This window comes from Acanthaster planci, linkage group LG02, assembly GCF_054643075.1.
Source record: "Acanthaster planci isolate LZ-2023a linkage group LG02, COTS_SCS, whole genome shotgun sequence".
Taxonomy (NCBI): Eukaryota; Metazoa; Echinodermata; class Asteroidea; order Valvatida; family Acanthasteridae; genus Acanthaster; species Acanthaster planci.
In genome coordinates this window covers 399,724-420,634 of record NC_141778.1, presented here as the reverse complement: position 1 = coordinate 420,634, position 20,911 = coordinate 399,724, and the positions used below count along the sequence as shown (strand labels likewise).

General features: G+C 41.6%; 1 protein-coding gene and 1 long non-coding RNA gene across 4 annotated transcripts in view; both read right to left on the bottom strand.

The window, feature by feature from the left end:
- Positions 1-756: 756 nt before the first annotated feature.
- LOC110987390 (uncharacterized) lies at positions 757-19,245 on the bottom strand. Of its 3 annotated transcripts, none has more exons than XM_022250085.2 (9): positions 18,711-19,245; positions 10,329-10,519; positions 9,926-9,989; positions 9,544-9,642; positions 9,232-9,284; positions 4,620-6,696; positions 4,322-4,427; positions 3,981-4,128; positions 757-3,009 (listed from the first exon to the last, which is right to left on the bottom strand). In XM_022250085.2, the coding sequence occupies exons 2-9, from the start codon at positions 10,492-10,494 to the stop codon at positions 2,912-2,914; spliced, it is 2,811 nt and encodes a 936-aa protein (XP_022105777.2). In that variant the 5' UTR covers positions 10,495-10,519; positions 18,711-19,245; the 3' UTR covers positions 757-2,911. The 3 variants fall into 3 exon arrangements, with proteins under 3 accessions (XP_022105777.2, XP_022105775.2, XP_022105776.2); XM_022250083.2 differs by having other exon boundaries at positions 10,329-10,523; positions 18,711-19,244; XM_022250084.2 differs by having other exon boundaries at positions 10,329-10,501; positions 18,711-19,242.
- The window catches only part of LOC147799767 (uncharacterized), a 70,330-nt gene continuing 50,175 nt past the window's right edge, over positions 757-20,911 (bottom strand). The window contains exon 2 of the long non-coding RNA XR_015424451.1: positions 757-2,414. This is a non-coding gene — a long non-coding RNA (uncharacterized LOC147799767). The remainder of the gene's footprint in view (positions 2,415-20,911) is intronic.

Sequence of the window (20,911 nt, the reverse complement as noted above, 5' to 3'; positions counted from 1 at the left end):
AAGCAAAGTCCATCGCGGATTTGCTATTGCAGTGAGGAGAGTTTCCTCCTGTAAGCCTAAAAATGACAGGTTCAAGTCTTGGCCCCATCTCGAATTCTAGCACTACATTTGATTGGACTTCATGCATAATTTGGCGGCCGAGTTAAAAGTGCCAGTAACTTAGTAATAAGGCACAGAATTTTGCAATATTGGATCAGTCGTAAGATAAAGGTCATGCTACCTCCCAAGCAGGTAGCCCCAGGTGAAAGTTCCATTCTGGCACTGGCAGCAGAAGGGAGAGGAGTGACCCCCGACTTTTTTGATGGGGGGGGCTTAATGTATCATCATATTAATTGCTGATCCATGTGGGTGTCACAGATGACCCCTCCACTTTGAATATCATTCCACCGCCTTGGCACTCTGGACAGTACCAGTGACCAAAAGCTGAGAAATGGAGACAGGGTCAACGTTCCACTAATGACCAGATACTCTTTTTATACCACAGTATATAGAGAGATAAAAACATAAAACACCAAACATGAACTATTCAGGTTTCTCTGTGGGTTTTGACCCAACAATCATTTTAAACATCAATAGTGGCGTACCGGTACCTACAGGAAAGGGAAGGCAAGTCACCCCACAGCCCCAGCAACATGTTACCAATATTTTCTAAAGGAATTGAAAATGTGAAAGTGACAGCATTTTTGAAATGTAAATACCACTTATGGATGCCATGTGGGGACTGTAACACACACAAACAAAAACTCAGAGATGTCATTTGATCAAACACAGTGTGTACAAAGATTTATTCACAACCAGTTTTGCACAAAATACAATAAGACAAATTGAAAGGAAGTGCATATGTTCCTCTTGTGCTTGTCTACATGATATAATTCTAACTTTTCCTGATACATTAAATAACGTACACATTTGTAGAAATACACATATAAGTATATTCAGAGTTATTTGGAAATTGTTCATATATCACCAGATACATGGACCTAGTTAAATTATTGTCAAAGTCAGTGTACATTTCTGTTCATGTTGGCATTACAGGTGCATACTCTAGATAAATATACATGTCTCTCTGTTGAATTATTATTTACACTACTCATCCAGCCTAGACAACATTTCTGAGATCTTTATACCTCAAACTGAATGAAGAGTTCATCAAAGTCATGTACCTAATGACCAAGATTCCAAAACAGCAGCACTCAAAGTGAACAGGTGTCGCCATTAAAGACTGGCGAGACAGCAGCACTCAAAGTGAACAGGTGTCACCATTAAAGACTGGCGACAATCAAAATGAACCTTTGAGTTTTAAAACATATATATATATATACCTTCATTTCACTGAATTTCAAAGCTGAAAGGATTTTCCAAATTACTGAAAAAACTATTAAGAAAAAGGCCCTGCCCATGAAAAAATACACAGCGGTGACATGCCCATGCCTGAAACCCACAAATTTAACCTTTTGACTCATAACAAGAATTGCTTTCATTTTTCTAGCCATTGTAATCTTAACCCTTGCCCTTCATGTTTAAAAGCAATAGGCTTGTATAAGATTACCCAAAAGAATGCACAAGCCAAATCTAAAGTTCCTGACGTATTCTCAAGCTATCATGCTGTTGTTTTAGTCCCTGTGACCTTGACCTTTGACTCCAAATGCAATAGGCTTCCTAAAGACTGCAGGCTAGAAACTGGCCCAAATAGCCCGCATGGACCAAATTGCGATTTGTAGGCTGTCAAACTATTAAAGCATTTGGACTGGATGGTTTGGAAAAGAGAATGGAATCTACCAGCAGGACTTCCAACTTGCATTTCTGAAAGTATCAGACAAACGAGGCCCTCCAAATCGTGCTATTTTGCAATGGAGTGTAGGCATCGATTTTCAAAATGGTTGGACCTTGTGACTGTTATGAGGGGTGAATTTAATTTGGAGAGAAATTTATTCAAAAGCCATTGGTCAAGCCACAGAAAATGGCAAGGAAAATTAAAGTTGAGGAAGTGAGCTTTTAGCCCCAAAAGGTTTCTTAGGATCAAAAGTAATCCTCAAACCAAATTTAAAGTTCATCCGCAAAATAATTCTCTGCGCTAACAAGAATATTCCAGACAGCACACACTAAAACACCTACTCAAAGAAGGACAAAGCAGAAACATTGTGCCCCTTCAACTTGGTCAGCGGGGCATAAACATGACCATTATTGAATAGATACATGTAGCTACCTGAGTGATCAACATAATTAACCACTACCAGACGGGGACTCCGAAATCGGAGCCGTATGGTTTATATGTGTGGCCAGGGTCTCCGAACTCGGACAAAGGAAACAGGGCCCTGTAACAAAAGACCGTACTCCGAACAAAAGAACAGGCTGCTGGGCATTACCGGCATTTTTTACTCAAAAGTGGTGATAATCCAGCGTTATTTTGAAACCTATACCAGGGTTTGGGGCATTTAGAGCAAGCGGATTACCACCGGGGACAAAAGCTCTCCACCACCACAGCGATGAGCCACACAGCACTGCTGCATGCTAATCTGGCCCCTATTGAAAAGAGGTCAGCAGTGCACTGAGCCAGGTTCGTGAACAAAAGACAGTTGTATAACACCGCACAATCTGGGCTCTGTTTACAAGGCTGCAGGCCTGGCTGAAATACTCGGGCATCAATGAAGGTCACTTGTCAACTTAGAATAGTGCCTAAAGATTACTTCGTGCAGCTATAAACGACCGTTAAATGGAATGATGAATTTTTGAAAGGATTTTGAAAATGGAAAAAATGATAGTCATGCCGGCCCAGCATCATCAACGTTGAAAAATGCCCCGGCACAAAGTGGTTAATTTTGCCCATATATGTGTGATCACATCTGCTACTAGTATTCTCATACAATCTAATCAATGTATCTGGGGTTTTTTTTGTGAATGCAAATGTACATCACAAGTTAACACCTTCCTTTCCAGCAAAGAGCTTCTTGTATTTGTTCTTTTTCGACCTTGAGCGTCTTTCTGGGCTTCGGCTCTCTCTAATGTAACCTTTACAACAAGTGAAAACCAAAAGGATAAATTGCTAGAGAAAGAAAGGAAGCAACTTTATAAATCAGGAAAAAGGGAATGATTCATGTATAATATTCCTTTAAAACCTGATGCCTTTTACAAATAACCAAGGAAAAGAAAAAAATCTGCATTCCTGATTGGCTACAAACAGGCTTAAACATAGGTGTTACAAAAATACTGATATTTAGGCTTTTCATCTAAATACTTTTAGTTTCGAATAAATCGCTAAACAAACTTAAAATGGGATTAAATCCATATTTATGGGGACCCTGTGAAAACTAATTGAAAGTTTCTTGGCATCTTTATATGGCTGATGTTTACCAATACTGTCCTAACGTCCAATCCTTAAGCTATATAATAATGCACATCTTTGTCAACTGTCCTCTTGTTTACTTTGAAGTTTCTCATGGCTGTGATACTATTAGTTATCACATGAACATGAGTGGAACACAGAATAATGTAGTGTATCTGTGTCCAGTAGGCTGCAAGGTCGAAGGCCAAGTGGCATACTGGACACAGACGCACTACATTATTCCTTGTGCCGTGAGCGTGAGCATGATAACGAATTATCTTCAAGCAAACTTGACGTGCAGTAAAGAAAGTAAAGGGCCAATGCGCGCTTTACATTAAAAAGAAGACAAAAGATATATGACATGGGGCACAGCCAAAACAGTAACACCAGTGTACCAGAATTCTGCAATTGAATCTAGGGAGCATGGGAATTATTTGTGTTTTAACAATATGGCTCACACTAAGAAAGGAACTATATGTGCATTTAAACGTGTGACGGTCAGCACAGGCAAAAGTAGCACAATGCGTTGAGTTGAGTGGTGCATTACGCAGGGTTTCATATAAACCGTGCAATACAGTTATATATGACACTTTTTGCTGCCATGGATTGACTAATCAGAACCAAGAATTCAAGATTGCCTGAAGACAAAATGTCTTACCTCTCTCCAGACATGTCTGCGTGTCTGGAAATCCTACTGACCAATAATGCTCTGGAGTGTTTGTAGGACTAGACTGAGCGCGGTGTCGGGAGCACAGTTTCATTCTCATCTCTTGCTGGGTGGAAGTCAGTGACAAATCTCTGTAGAACTTTTATTGTCAAGAATGGGAAAAACAAGACAAATTCAGCATTATTAATACCTTTTATGCACATGCATCAAAAAAACAAGGCCAGTCTTAAAATCAGTAAAGTTTTGGGCTTCGTATGATGCTTATAAAGTCGTCTGAAGTAGCACAATTCTGGACAATTCTGCAAAAAACCCACCAAACTTGTGCAACTTACTGCTTCACAATCCTTGCAGCCAAAGCCTCTCAGTTTTTGTCTCTCATCATGTTTACGTACAACCTCTGTGTACTTGTAGTTTGGTTTGTCCATCACCTTAGGAATTCTGCAAATGGGCAACAGATCAGAAAAGTTTAGACATAAGAAAAAACTTACTTGCATTTAAAGAACAATGCCACAGTCGTACATACATGTAAGTTAATATGTTTGTTATAACAGTGTTTTTATAACGAGAGTCGACAGTAAACATTTCAAGTCTTATGAGTTTGGACAGACAAAATAAATTTTTAAAACTCACACATCAAAGTTCTTGACAAATGCAACTTCATCTGTATCTCTAGATATCTCCATCATTTCTGAAGGCTTATCCTTGTTGACCTCATCACCAAACAAATCCTGACAGCTATCATCTCCAGCCTCAGACATGTTCAAATCTCTGTCACCTGCTTTAAGATGTGCTTCAAGGTTTCTTTCCAACAACTTATGGTCATGGCTTCCTCCTCTGTCAGATAGGTTTACTTGGTGGGTAGACTGTGATGCTCCAGTCTCTAATCTTGTCAGATCCATCAGTGGATCGATGGTACCATTCAAGTCATGTGGGGAATGTGTCAAATCTAAGATATGTGAAAGGTCTGAGTCAATTTGATCTGCTTCTGTAACATCTTGATGGGATGCCTTCTTTATCACACCTGTGTCTAGAGATACTGGATACTGTTGTTTCTTCTGTGGCACATTTGGAACCTTAAATCCTTCTTCAACATCTTTAGACCCAAGTTCATTTCCTCTGAAGTTTTTCTCCCTGAGTGATAACTCTATTGCTTGATTGATGAAAGTATCTACCTGGGAATCAATATTCACCAGACTATCCCCATTGTACTCTCGCATGAGTCTAGCAGACTTGTTCATACCTGGTTTGATCTTCTTCAGTGTGAGTTTGCTCTGCTTTAGGTTTTTCATGCCCTTAGCTTGAACCTTAGCGACTGTTTTTTCAACAAGCTCTTTCCCTTGGTTAGTTTGTTTAGAGCTTTTCTGGTCTGAAGATGTTTGGTTTGTGTCGTCAAGACGCTCGGGACTGTTCTCCTTTCCCAGAGCCTTATGGCTCGGGCACACAGTGTCATCATACACAGTTGATTCATCAAGGTCTAGTTTTCTCTTTTTTGAAGTGGGCACTCTTAGCACGTTCGTGTGCAATGTTAGCATCATGTTAGTGCCCTGTTCGTGCTTCTCCTCAGAAGCTGAAGCTGGAGTGATGGGACTACGCATATCTCTTGCCATCCTAGTAGAACACATGTAGGTTGGGGATGTTTTCCCCTCCTGTTTTAACTTACATGCTTCTTGTAAAATTGTTGCTTTCATAGATGTCACTCTGTTGTCGGGCAAATCTTGAGGGGAGGAATGTGGATGGACAAATCTCTTTGGAACATGAGGTCTAAGAAGTAACATTGAAGCTTCTGATTGATAGCTTTCATCTGTTGCACAAGCTCCGAACTGATCACCCCCATACAGTGTTGGTATATTCCTCGACAAATCATTCTTGCTGTGCTGCCAGGATTTGCCACTTGCACTTTCAGGGGTGGCCAGTGCTTCGCCACAAAATGTGGGTGACTTGACTTGAGTACTGTTCAAATCTACTGGGTATTGTGACTCAGATCTTGGCATTGAGGTTGTAAGTGGAACTATTTGTGATGGCTGCCTCTTTGAGGTTTCCACAGGTGAATTGTTTAGTCGAGGGGAACCTGGGTTCTGCAATGAATTCAGCATCTGCACTGACACTGGCTCTGATAACAATGACATCTGAGAATGATTTACTATGGGAGTGCTTGCAAAGGTTGGAGTTTCAATAAGACTTTCATCATCTATTTCAATAACTGTACCATTATCAATGTCAAGACCCAAAGTCTCAGGGACAGTGTGTATAATCTGATCCTTTATTCTTGTTATAGGGTCACTCATCAATGTTTGCCTGGAGGTGTCCTGGCCAACCATCATGGCCCCTGGCTTTGAACTCCTGAGATTGAGGGGATCCTGAATTGATGGTGATACACAAGTATTTGGTACTACAATATTGCCTCCTTGACTTGCAATAGCAACTGGTTGGTTCAGCGAATCTTGACATATAGACAGAGTCTTCTTCTGTGCTGTCATTCCAGAAATGCTGGGGGTGATACTCGCTCTTTTTTGAGTCTCTTCAGAAATGTTGAACTGGGATGTTTCAATGGAAGGATTTTGACCGCTACGTATTGAAGTTATCTCAGAATAGCGGACTTTCTTGTTAGATTTCTTTGATGTCAGTCTGCTAGGTAAATGGAAAGCTTTCTTGAGAAGATTCTTGTTAGGGCTTCCGTTTGCAAGACGAGTTTTCAGCTTTGGTGAAGCTGTGAAATAGGAAATGTAAAATATCAGTTTGTCATGAGAATGTGGTAGTCAATACAAGAAGCTGAGTTTGCTGTCTTTCCAGTAATTGCAATTTACACAGGAGGGGGGGTGAACAAGTTTTCATGAAATAAAAATGGGATCCTGACTGCTTGCCATCATTGGATGTACATGTACAATGGAACTGTCCACCAATGTCAACACTGAAGCATGCTTCAAGAATAATGAATGGCTAGTGGTAGACAGAATAGTTCCCTGTTACCCAAAATGCCAACTCTCTTCAATCTTTCATTATCTCATAGTTGCGACAGCCTTAAATACACTCGACAAAAAACCCATCATTACCAGCATCAAGGCTATGAAGCCACCTGACTGACTGACCTACTGTCGAAACAAATGAAAGAGCAAAATCAATCAGTGATTCAATCAATCCTTCCACTGATCCATTAACCACTTCCTGCCGGATTCCCGGGTGATTTTCAAGGATTTCCGTTTTCTAAATTTTTCAAAACTTCGTAACTTCATTTACTGGACGTTTACATCCACAGGAATGACTATCTGGTGGCTACTCTAATCTGACAGGCAACATCTATTCACACCCAGGTATTGCAGCCAGGCCTGCCGCCCAGTAAAGAGAGCCCTGATTGTACGGTGTTGAATAATTTCCTTTGTTCCCGAAATTGACCCGGTGCATTGCTGAATGCACGTATTTTCACTCCCATGCCCTTGTGCACCACTTAGTTGAGAGTAAGCGCATGCGCACTTGATCACTTTACTGTAGATTTCGAGGCAGGTGACATCGGACATCATTCCGACACTTCTTTCCTTGGATGGAGATCATTATTTATTTTTAAAAAAATTAAAATAAGTGAAGTTTACAGAGATAACCAGATAACTAAAATTGATCAGAAAACATTAAACCACCATATTAGAATCAACCCAGTTGCACAAAATTTGAAACAAATTCTGAAGGAGTGACTTTAAAAAAGATAAACACGATCAAATTTGAAAAAAATACATCCACTGTCTCTCCCATTTCAAAACGACTTCCCCAGTTTATCCAAACAAATGAAATAAAGTGCCGTGTGCATTAAGACCCAATAAAAACATCGGTAGTATTCTTAAGTTATTGCAAATTGAACATTTTGCCGTAGTACTATGCATGTATACGCCATGTTAATGTGCGTTGATGGAGTACATAAACATGGATAATTCGCAATAGCTTAAACATAACATGGTAACCTTTTTCAAACACTTTCAATTTTTACCCAATTGCTGCCAGTGAGCCCAGTTTCGGAGACATTGGCTTTATACGTATAGCCGGGCTGCCCGAAACCAGACAAAAGAGCTTGGCCTTGTAACAAAAGACCATACTGGGAACAAAAGACTGAGCTGCTGGGAATTGCCAACATTTTTTCAGTTGTCAATAGCTGAATAGCGGGGGAAATCCGTCATTGTTTTGAAAGATTATACAATACAGCTGCACGCGAATCTGGCCCCTATTGAAAAGACGCCAGCAGAGCACTGTGCTGGTTTCGGGAACAAAAGAAAATTACATAACACCGCACAATCTGGGCTCTTTTTACAAGGCGGCAGGCCTGGCTGAAATACTCAGGCGTCAATACATGTCTCTCGGATTAATGTAGCCCCCAGACAGTCATTCCTGTGGGTGTAAACGTGAAGTGAGAAATTGTTAAAGAATTTTGAAAACAGAAAAAACGAAAAATTACCCGGCCCAGCAGAATCAACATGGATAAATGGGCCTGGCGCGAAGTGGTTAAGCATGTGTGGAAAACCTGAAGAACATTTACATTTTCAAGTTTACAATACCCTTTTTTATGTTTGGAAATGTAAAGTACATAGACATTGTTTATCCCATTTCCTGCCAAATGTCATTTATGGTTCACAAAAAAAAATCATAAAATGAAATCTGAAGCCTGATTATATTTCTATGGTATATATTCAGAAAACTTTTACACAATGTGGAAGATCTCTGCAGATGGATTTTGGTATAGTTGTTTGCTGGCTGGCATCGCTATTTTAACAAGCAACGGAAAATGACCAAGACTTTAACAAATTTTAGCACATATGCACAAACTAAGTGAAAGGGGTGAACCTGTGTGAATGGCAGAGGTGTCTTTTCAAATGCAGCCGGATTAATGTGCAGCGGTACTGCATCGCTCATCGCTGGAGCACTTTTATCTTCACTGATAATCCGCGGGCGCTGAATGCCACAAACAGTGGTGTAGTGTTTCAAAACAATGATGGATTACCTCCACCATTGCCAACCAAAATATGATGGCAATTCCCAGCAGTTCGGTCTTTTGTTCCCGAGTATAGTCTTTTGGTACAAGACCCAGCTCCTTTGTCTAATTTTGGGCATCCCTACTTTGTGTACAAACCCAAGGTACCCGGTACCGGGAACCCAGGGGGTAAGTGATTTAAATGATCAACTTATCAATCAACCAATCAATCAATCTTGTGTGGCCTTGGTTGAAAAAACATCTGGAAAATTGATTTTATTATAATGAGAGTACCTTGGTCCCCACTTCTGGCTGGCATCTTGGAGGTATCAATCACACCATCATGTCTGTGGAGATAGATGTAAGGCAACATGTTAAATACCCTTTTGTCAATAATGTACTCTCATTTTAAGGTTCTATGCAAGATGCTTAAGCAAAGTGCATGTATACATTTTGACCTCCTAATCCTATGTTTATCTTCTTGTTTCTACTTTTGAAACACATTTTTTTTCAAGAAAATACTGCTGAAGAGAGAAGAGAAAGAGTTTTGGACAAAACTTGTACCAATCAAAGAAGGAACACAGAGTGTGTCAAGGCAATGTTTACCTTGCACTCGGAAGTACTCTTAGCTGGTGTTTGAGGTCAATGACCTTAGCTTGGAGGAGTTTGTTCTGGTTGTAATACTTCTTAGCTATGCTGGCATTCCTGAAAAACAAATGTTACAGAGATTCATGTATCTTAAACATGTAAGTACAGTTTCTAAATTCCTCTGTTCCTGGAACCAGTGCAAGGTTCTGAATCATAAGAGAAAATTTGCCCAAAGTTGGGGATATTCATTTAAACTTAGATTTCAACTTCTGAAATTTGTGAAAATTCTGAATGATCAAAACCTTTTTCTCTATTTAAACAAGAGGAAATAAACTGGTAAACCCCATGAGAATGTCTTTGATATACATGTAAAACATCTTAAAATGTCAAAATGACTCACTCATTGGAGACTTTGGCTAACTTGTTGCATCTCATCTTCCATCTGCTTATTTTGTCCTGGAGTTCTGATAAAAGAAGTGTGTTGAAAGAGGAGCTTTGTGAGAATTTAAAAAACTTCACAATGTTTCTGCACACATGACAGGCTGGGGCCAGTCAGTAAACCAGCTCAATGAAAACATGTATTAGTACACATATGCATAGAAATGTACCTTAAAATAAGATTGGGAACTAGACTTTAAAGAAGGTTATGGATATACATGTAACTTGGGTTGTGGCTTATGATGCTCCTTCAAAAAGACCATAATCCTTTTGCTGTAATGCCTATAGAAATATATATGTAGATCTATGTGTGTTTCCAGTTGTGGCCAATTATTTTGAAGTCAAAGCCATGTAATTTTACTCACTCTGCAATTCTGTTGTATGAAATTGTTGTATCTGAAGCAGCAGTGAAGTGAAGGAGACTTTCGGAGATGACATTTGAGATGTTGTTGAGTTGGACAGGGTGTATGAGGCTGTTGGAATCTCCAGAGAATCCAATTGGATAGCTCCATCCTGACCATCAGATGACATGGCTTGGCTAGAAATTGAAGATTTCCTGTCTTTATAAGATCATGAAGATAAATGCCCAGCAAGCCAAGAAACCTGTTAGATTTTGGGAAACTAGACAAGACAACTCTTACTTGATGCAGCAGTAGAAGCATAAAGGCTGAACTGCATGACATGCATGACTGCTGCATTCTAATGAATTTGATCAGTAATCATAGTGGTAATTATTAACCCTAACCCTCCTCAATCCTTCACCTGTTGGAGGACTGAGGAGTGTTAGGGTTAAGGGAATATATACTGTATGTGCTTGGCCGGTCTTAAACGTGCATTTAAGACTGGCTCAGAAGAATGGACCTGACTAATGTCTGAGCTGCAGGCGAGGGCATTATCAGCGTTAGTTCTCCTGAGCAAGGTCTTAAACGTTAGACCGGCCAAGCACATCTTTATTCCCACTCATAAATACTGTACGTTTTTATTCAAAGCGTCAAAAGAAGTCAATGTAATGAGACTACGAATGACCTCTGACCTGTACCCTCTGTATACCGTATTGTCAATGTCAGCCATGAATATGTAGCAGGAACAAAGCACATGCTGAGTGTCTGGACACTGTGTCTTTCTTATGTCTGTCCCAGGATGTCATCACATGGTGGCAGCGGTATAAGTGATCGATGTACAACATGAAGACGCAAAATATATAGCCCAAACGGACTGTGCTAGGCTATATTCTGCGTGGTCAAATTCACGCTCTGTCGCGTACCTGTCTCGTGTGTCACTACCGCTCGAGGCCCTAACGCTGCATCGCCGGTGCATACACTAACTACACCGTACTTTACACGCGTAGACTGTGCATCGCTACACATACGAGTGCAACATGTGTCACGCTGAGGTAAGCACCAGTCGCCTGTATACACAAGTAACATGGCGGAGTCTAAATTTAGTCATGCAATACCGCATCCGACAATGGACTGGGACAGTGCAGATAGACCGCAGGCCTATAAGGATTTCAAACAAACGGCCTCTATGTGGTTGAATGTACATAAGATTGCAGATGCTGACCAGCACAACTACATTATATTATGGTCAGGCAAGGAGGGCCTAAGCATGTTCAACACATGGGGCCTGACAGAGGATGAACTCAGAAACCCTCAGAACATTTGGGACAGATTTTCCAAGCAGATAAAGCCCAAGGAAAATTTTCGCATACATCGCTTGGAATTCCAGCGATTTGTACAACTCGACACTGAGAGCGTTGATGAGTTCTATACACGCTGCAAATCTAAAGCCATGAAATGTCAGTTCGCAGATGACGCAGCACTGAGTGAGAGAATCATTGAGGTGTTAATCCCTGGTGTGAAATATCTTGATGCGCAAAAGAAGCTGTTGCAGAGAGATGATACATTGCAATTGAAGGATGACTTAGACATTTGCCGTACGCATGAAGCCAGTGTCAGACACATGGCCCAGTTGAGCCATATTGGCAAAGCCAATGTGGATGCCATCAAAACGCGTGGACACTGCAAGAACTGTGGTGGACAGCACCCATACCGACCACGTGACAGGTGCCCTGCATATGGTACGCAGTGCAATGGCTGTGGCAAACAAGGACATTGGCAGCACATGTGTCTCAGCTCAGGCTCAAAACCTCGCCCGAAACGCAAGTCACGTTCACGCATGAGAGGTTCGTACTCCCCCAGACGCGGCCGTCGACCATCACGCTCTCAGTCACGCCAAACAAAGGAGGTTGACGCTGTTGAGTACGAAGCTTTAGCGGCCCAGGACCAGTTTGAGAGCATTTCGTTCGATACTATTTGCATCCAGCATGGTACCAAAGGCGGTGAATGTGCATCTGACACCCGCGATGAACTTTTCGCGTCACTCGACATTGAGTTAAAGCATCGTCCAGGATCGCATACACTCAAAGTGAAAGTGGACAAAGGTGCGCAAGGGAATATCCTACCCCTTCGCACATTTCGACGTATGTTTCCACAGCTACTCGACGCTGATGGGTTCCCTACACCTGGCTCTATTACCCCACATGATACGCTCCTTGTCGCTTACAATGGTACGCGCATCCACCAATACGGTTGCATCAAGCTTCATTGCTGTTACGGTGACGCAGACTGGGTGGATGCAACGTTCTTTGTGGCTGATACCGACGGTCCAGCAATTCTTGGACTTCCAACGTCGCGAGCACTTCATCTCATTACGCTCCATTGTGCAGTTCGCAAGGTACCGCCGCACAGTGGAAAGCTGGCGGATGGTGATGCCTCCCTACAATCGGGACATGGACAGAATACACCCATATGCACTAAGGACGACCTTTGCAAACTGTACCCTGATCGCTTCACTGGGATTGGACGGTTTCCCGGTGAGTACCATATCGAACTCAAGGAAAATGCGTGTCCCGTCGTGCAACCTCCGCGCAAGTACCCCATCCAAATTAGGGAGGAGCTAAAAGCTGAACTGGACAGAATGGAAAGTCTGGATGTCATTGCTAAAGTGACGGAACCCACTGACTGGGTCTCGTCGCTGGCATTCAGCAGGAAAGACAATGGCAGCCTCCGAGTGTGCCTTGACCCACAGGCACTGAACAAGGCGTCCAAACGCACCTACCACAAGACTCCAACTCTCGAGGAGATAACCCACCAGTTCAATGGTGCGAAAATATTCAGCAAACTTGACGCACGACATGGGTACTGAAGCATTGTGCTGGATGAGGAATCCAGTCTTTTAACGACTTTCAACTCACCATTTGGGCGATATCGTTTTCGCCGCTTGCCTTTTGGCCTCAAGGTCTCCCAAGATATCTTCCAGGAGAAAATGGACATGATCTTGGAGCAGTGCCCTGGCACTCTTGGGATAGCGGACGACGTCGCGGTGTTCGGGGCGACAGTTGAAGAACATGACAAACATTTGCACAATCTCATGCATGTTGCCTGCAAATATGGTCTGATCTTCAATCTTGGCAAATGCGACGTGCGTACCCCATGCATCAAGTTCTTCGGTGGCCTATACGACGCATCGGGCGTGCACCCAGACCCAGACAAGGTCCAGGACATACATGCATTGCCCGCCCCCGGCACTGTCAATGAGCTCCAACAATTCCTCAGTTTCGTGCAGTACTTTGCACCATTTGTTCCCCGGCTGGCTGACACTCTTCGCGCATTGCTCCGCAAGGATAGTGATTGGCAATGGAATGAATCGCATCAGAAGGCATTCGACCACGTGAAGTCACTGATCACTGCAGAATGTACACTTACCCACTTCAACCCTCACAAAGCAACAGTGGTACAAGTGGACGCATCCTCAAAGGGACTCGGAGCCGCCCTGTTACAGGACGGCAAGCCAATCGCGTTCGCCAGCAAAGCCTTGACAGCCACAGAACAGCGATACGCTAATATAGAACGGGAGTTGCTGGCTGTGGTTTTTGGCTGTACGCGGTTCCACACTTACCTGTACGGAGCAAAGTTTGTTGTGGAATTAGATCACAAGCCCTTGGAGAACATTCAACACAAAAGCCTTGCAAACACTCAACCGTGGCTTCAGCGCATGATGCTACGTCTGCAACCCTACGATTTCACGATCATCTACAAACCTGGTCGGGACATGGTCCTCGCTGACGCAATGTCCAGATTAAATCCGGCATCTGGACCTGCGATTCCCTTCGATACGACCATTTATGCAATGCAGTTTTCGCGAGCAAGACTTTCTCAACTGAAGCAGGAGACTGCAAGCGATTCTACCCTCAGACCACTGGCAGAGATAATCATGGTTGGATGGCCAGAGAATGCAAAAGACTTGCCAAAATGCCTTCGCCACTTCTGGTCATGTCGGGACGAACTGTCTGTTGATGATGGCCTCGTCATCAAGGGCGACAGAATCGTCATTCCTGAGTCACTGCAAAGTGACGTTCTTGAGAGAATACACGTTTCACACCAAGGTGTTACTAAATGCCAGCTGAGAGCTAAAGCATGCGTGTATTGGCCAGGAATCAACAAGGACATTGAACAATTGGTCGGGAGATGCCCTGTGTGCCAGACGCACCAGCGTAAACAGCCCCCTGAACCGCTCTTGCCCCATGCCATTCCTCAACGTCCATGGCAGACTGTCGCGACAGACCTCTTTCATTTCAAGAATGCCGAATATCTCATTGTCGCGGACTATTACTCTAAGAACACATTTATCCGTCGACTCCATGGACCGTGCACGAGCACAGCAGTTGTCACTCTAACGAAACAAATCTTCAGCTAGCACGGTATTCCAGTGACAGTCGTCAGTGACAATGGTCCCCAATATGTTAGTCGCGAGTACCGCCAGTTCGCCAGTGACTGGGGTTTTGACCATGCCGCCTCCAGCCCTCGATACCCACAGAGCAATGGGTTCATTGAGAAGATGATACAAACGGTGAAATTGACCTTGACAAAGGCTACACAGTCTAACATAGACACTTACCTTGCTCTTCTTTGTCTGCGTACAACACCGATCGATAACGCCCTTCCCTTCCCTGCAGAGCTACTATATGGCCACAAGCTCTGTGACAACCTTCCTTCGAAGATCCGTAATGCGAGGTATGACAAAGAGACTGTCCATGAACGGTTGGTTGAGCGTCAAGCCAAACAGAAGAAGTACCATGACGACACCGGTGTGCATAAACTGCCCACACTGGTACCTGGACAGCCTGTCACAGTTCGAGACCACCACTCCGGTAGGTGGACACCTGCAGTCGTTACAGACACCTGTCGGGAGCCTAGATCGTACATGGTTCAAACGCACGATGGCCAATCCCTTCGCCGCAATAGAACGCACATTCACGATATTGAACCAAAGAAAAAAACCCTTCGTTTCGCTGACCCCCTTGTACAGACCCCTAAACCCCAACAGGAGATCAGTAACCAGTCTACTCCAGACCAGCACCATGAAGGAGACAAGAACTTGTCGAACAACCCCAAAACTGTGCCGTACCGTACCCGGAGTGGGCATGTAGTTAAGAAACCGCAGAGACTGATAGAGACATAGAACTGTTTCACGCACAAAACTAAAAAGAGTCTAAACATTGACCAGTATGTTATTGTTCATAAAGTTTATTGGACATGTTGTTCTATCAAACCCCATGTAGTATAGAGTCTTATTGGCTGAACCAGCAAGTCACGCTGCATAAAACATACTAATTTGCTTTTATATTCAGGTGTTATTTTGGTTTACCTTAGATAATTAGATAACCAAGCATTTTTGGAAACAGCTATATTAAGTTACCAACTTTAATTGTTCCTGAGGTGTTCATACCTGCAAAAAAGTTATGCTGTCTTGTTGCATGCACATGATATTGTTTAAGAGTTGGATTAGGGCCAAAGATAATCGTGTCAATGAATCAACTCATATTTCACTTCCTGCTGACCATACAACTACCTGTACTTTTTGTATGCATCTTCCACTTTTATTACCTCCAGTGTATATTCTCAAAAGGGGGATGTAATGAGACTACGAATGACCTCTGACCTGTACCCTCTGTATACCGTATTGTCAATGTCAGCCATGAACATGTAGCAGGAACAAAGCACATGGTGAGTGTCTGGACACTGTGTCTTTCTTATGTCTGTCCCAGGATGTCATCACAGTCAACATTCTGGTAGGATGGATTTCCAACGATTTTATTCTAAAGTTTTACTTTTATTTTCCCGAACACCCCTGTCCATTTTATGGTATATTCCTTTTGAAAGTTGTCCCATAGAATCCCCTTCAGTAAACTTTGTGTGCGCGTGGCACATCGTGTGCACACAGATTTCTGACCAATCAGACCCGATTATATGGTATCGTATCTAGAGTATGTGCCAGAGTGTGATTGATGTAGTGGGCATTATCAAATGCTAATACTCGGTCACATGCTGCTTTTTGACCAATAGAAATAGAAAAACTGTCCCAGGTATTTATGAATACACTTTATACTGTAGGTACATTCCATCATTTGTTGTTTGTACATGTAATTATGTTTCTTTGAGGCAAGACTCAATTACTCAAAATCTAAAGAAGTACATGTGTGCCTAACACACCTGATATGTGCAGTGACTACTGTACTGTTTGTATCTACATGTACATGTACATGTATTCCAAGAAAAGCAATGTCTGTCAGGATTTTGATTTCAGATCAAAAATTGCTGAGTCATTTTTATATTTGTACCTAAATTTAGTATCTGAGACACATTCTCATGATCAGTAAAATTCAGTTACATCTCACTACATGTACATGTATGTCCTGCACTGAACCGATGAATCGCAGTAACCACATGTGTGTATGAGTCATGTCAACACTTAGGTATGCAGGTAATGGCATTTTTCATAAATGCACCTTTAGATGCATTGTCCGAATTGGCCTTCTTTCACTGTTTTCTTCAAAATAGCAGCTTGTCAGAAAGAAGAATGTCACTGGGAGTAGAATTTTGATCACATAACCAAGTGAACCAAGTATGCTTTTCAACAACTTCATCAGTTACTTGCTGGAAAATTGCAAATGATAGACTATACATTACTTTAAACCCAACTGTGGAAACTCCACAGTTGGGTAGGTTGGACGGTCAGTCTCCATTGAATTATGGCGTAGGCCCTACATGTATGTAGGCCTGTGGTCAGCTCAGGAAGTCCATCTTGGCTGGTCCGAGTAGCTTGGACCCTACAAATTACCTTTTTTAACATTTGGACATGGTTGGGCGATAGTAAGGTCCAAGTACCTTCCATAGGCTTTTGCTTCTATTAAGGCTAACCCTACATACATAATACTACAAATTACTAGTTGTAGTAAAATGTAGTTATCAGCCCTGTCGCTTGTAAGAGGACATGACCGTATTGTTCTCTGAAGCCATAACATACAATAGACAAGACATTGTACCATACAGTGCTGTGACACTATGAATGCATGGCTTTATTGTTCTCTGTACGAGTAACAATGGAGGGTGCCCTAGCCAAAAGTAGTAATTTGTAGCGCTAGGTCCTTCAGGCTCAGACTATTACTTAGTATTTTGTAGTACCGAGTACTTAAAGCCAAGCAATATGCTTGGCGGGTAGGGTTTATTCATTTCACTCAAAATATCTTGTACCCCGAACCGCAATCCTCCCAATTCACCTCCAAAATGATCCTTCAACTGTCTAATGCGCCCAACTAAGGATAAAGTGAGAATCAGGAGGTTTACTCACATTTGGGAAGAACAACATGATGATATTGTACTTGACGACAAGGCTGTTTCCAATTTGAAGGGGAAATTTCTCTTTTCTCCCAAAATGTGAGCAAACCCTACCATCATTATTGGAATCTCCGATTGTCACTTAATCCTTAGTTAATTAGGAGGATTAAAAAAGGCGATTTGTAGGGTCCAAGAAGTCTGAAATTACTTGGACTATACTTCGAGAACTGTAAGGTTTATACAAACCATAAAGATAGGTGTACAAACTCCCATAAACACATTTTGGCTGTTTTGGTAGTGCCAACTTACCCTTCCATCACAGCTATATGTGCAACCAAATTTCATACAGTACATGTACATGCCTTCTTGGTGAGATTAGATGTCGGATGGGGAGGTTTATTCACCTTATATCCTCATTAAAATGGTGACATTCTTGAGCATTTTGCCCATCCACAATACACAAAATCAGCATCATGTACTCTCAATGACTGTCAGCTGTGTGATAGCTTAACCAATCGCAACACATTTCCTATCTTTTCTGTTTGTTTTCCTATCACCCACAGATGAAAGCTACACTGACAGTGACTGGTCCAATTTGCTTCCATTCAAATGACCAATCATAGCTCAGCTTTCATTTGAGTGGTGTCACGGTCAGGAAAACAAAACGAAAAGATTTGAGCTTTGTTGTGATTGGTCAAGCTATCGCAAAGCTGACAGTTATTGAGAGTACATGTATCGCGTACATGCTGCTGATTTTCTGTTGTGTGGATGGGCAAAATGCTCATGAATTTCACCATTTAAATGAGGATATAAGGTGAGTAAACCGCCCAAGCTGACATCTAACTTCACCAAGAAGGCATGTACGAAAGTTGGTTGCACATATAGCTGTTATGGAAGGGTAAGTTGGCACAATCAAAACAGCCAAAAAGTGTTTATGGGAGTTTGTACACGGCTATCTAGGGTACTCTTATTCCGGAAATACTCGGACTACACCTGGCATGCCTGGGCTCGTATCAATATATTTTTGTAGGCTGTGACATTGCCAGAAATTTATTCACAAACACTCACCTTTTAGTTTCAGTGCTGCTCTCTTCTCAATCCATCTGGAGACTAGAGTTAAGCCATGCGTTTTAACTTGGCGGGATTTTAGACGAATTCTCTTGACCTACATGTACCATGGAGGAAGGAACACACCGGTACTTCACGATTCCCAGTCTGCAGGTCTGAAATTGTAAAGTAATAGCGCCCTCTTGTGCTTCTTCCAAGGAACCACTTGGCGTATATCTTGGACTAGGAGGAAGCTTTGAGTAAATTTTCGGCGAAACTGCACAGATTTTTTTTCGAAAAGAAATACCTTTGAGAGAAAATAGAAATACTTTTGACAGAAAATAAAGCACGGTGGGTATTTTTATCAGATTTTAGCAGAATTCTGAAAAATGTCGGATTATAGCAGAAAAATTTAGCAGATATGATGATGTTTCAAACAACTTTTTTTTTTCAAATGAAATCATCCATTTTGTTTATGCACCACGGGAGAGGCTGGCCCACTGTTAAAGTTTTCTGGTGCCCAGATGTCATAATACAAAATCATTATCATACTTCTGAGGCTCAACAGTCTGTGTATGTTTCGTTTATTCGTTTTTTTTATTTGAAAATTACAAAAAAGCCATTTTCATTTTTTCGATAAAAACGAGTCGTTTCTCATTTTTGAAAACATAAAGTGGTAAAACAGAGAAACAAGGCGTTTCTCCTTTTTCATTTAAAAATTCAAAATGACAACCACATTTGTGTTTTCGTTTTTCAATGTGAAAATAAATATCGTAATCTATTGAGTATTTATACACTGTCTGAAGGATGAAAGAAGTCCCATTCTCATTTTGTAATGTAAGAAACGTCTTCGTAACCAACCAAATCAAACATGGCTGAACTGAGGAACACAAGGCATTCGTTGCTTCTCAAAACTAAGGGAAGTGGAAGCTCTCAAGGAAATTTTCGCACCCTGAAAAGCAACTTTCATCCTTAAAAGTACTCACAGACATCCGTGACGCCTCCTCGAATAGACACGTGCAGGAAAATGAAATTATGATTAAATTTAAAATTAATTTACAAGAAGATTACTTTCTTTTATTTATTTTTCATTTTCAACATTAAACACAAGGAATGACTTCTTCGTCTTTTCCTTGGTTTTATTTTTCCCACTGAAAAACGAAAAATGAATTTTTTATTTTCGTTTTAAATTAAAAAAGGGAAAGCTTTTTTTATTTTCGTAGTCAAATGAACGAATGAACGTAAAGTACACGGACCCTCCTAGTATCCTCGACCCAGTCTAATTTTTCCTAAGTCTTAAATGATCAATAGCTGTTACATGTATGAATGGAAATCTGCATAAGTACAACTTGTTATAATAAATAACAAGTCGTGATTTGGCAATTGTTTAACTTGTGCATATGATTTAAAGCATTTATGTTACACTTTGTTGTATTTTAGGTGATTATTACAGATTGTTGTACAATTTACCAGAATTTTGAAGAGCATCTTTAGCACTTGCGCCATTTTCATCTGGTCACCTAGGTTACAACACTGGCTGCTCCAAGTGATCGTACCATTCAGCATCATTTCCACCCAGTCAGACGAAAATACTGCCTGCAACACTTTCAGTTACAGTACGTAAAAACATAAGAATGTCATTACTAACCCAAAACTTCTTGAACGGCGAAGAAAATACAATCGCTGTTGAGCCTTCCTGACACAGTAGTTTACATGTTCATCCCATCCCAAAGAATTTAAAATAAAAAGTCCTTTCCACCTCTTTCCCACTGATGCAAAGAGGCATGACATCATGATTCCCAGACCTGAAATCAGTTATTACTTCCTTTGTTTTGGCCACATTTAGCTCAGGAATGTTTCAGAACAACTTTTAACCGTTTGTCAACTTGCTCATGGTAATGACCTTCATCACTACGCAATTAACTAATCCAGGGAACAGAGAGAAAACGCCTAAGCCCCTACCTTTGTCATTACAAACTTTTTAAAATTTTGATCCGCCATTCCATAATCCACGCAATGTTTGTAGTTCTCTTTCCTTCCAAAATAGTAGTTTTCAAAGACTTGGTACTAATTTGGCTGAGACTGTTGACCGCCACTGGAAAGCTCAGTTCATAACATGCAAAATACGTTGTTTTATCACAATCACGAGATCTAATGAAACACACTTTTGAGCCGATGCCGTAGTAAAGTACACACGCGGCGGCCTTACACAAGCAACCGCG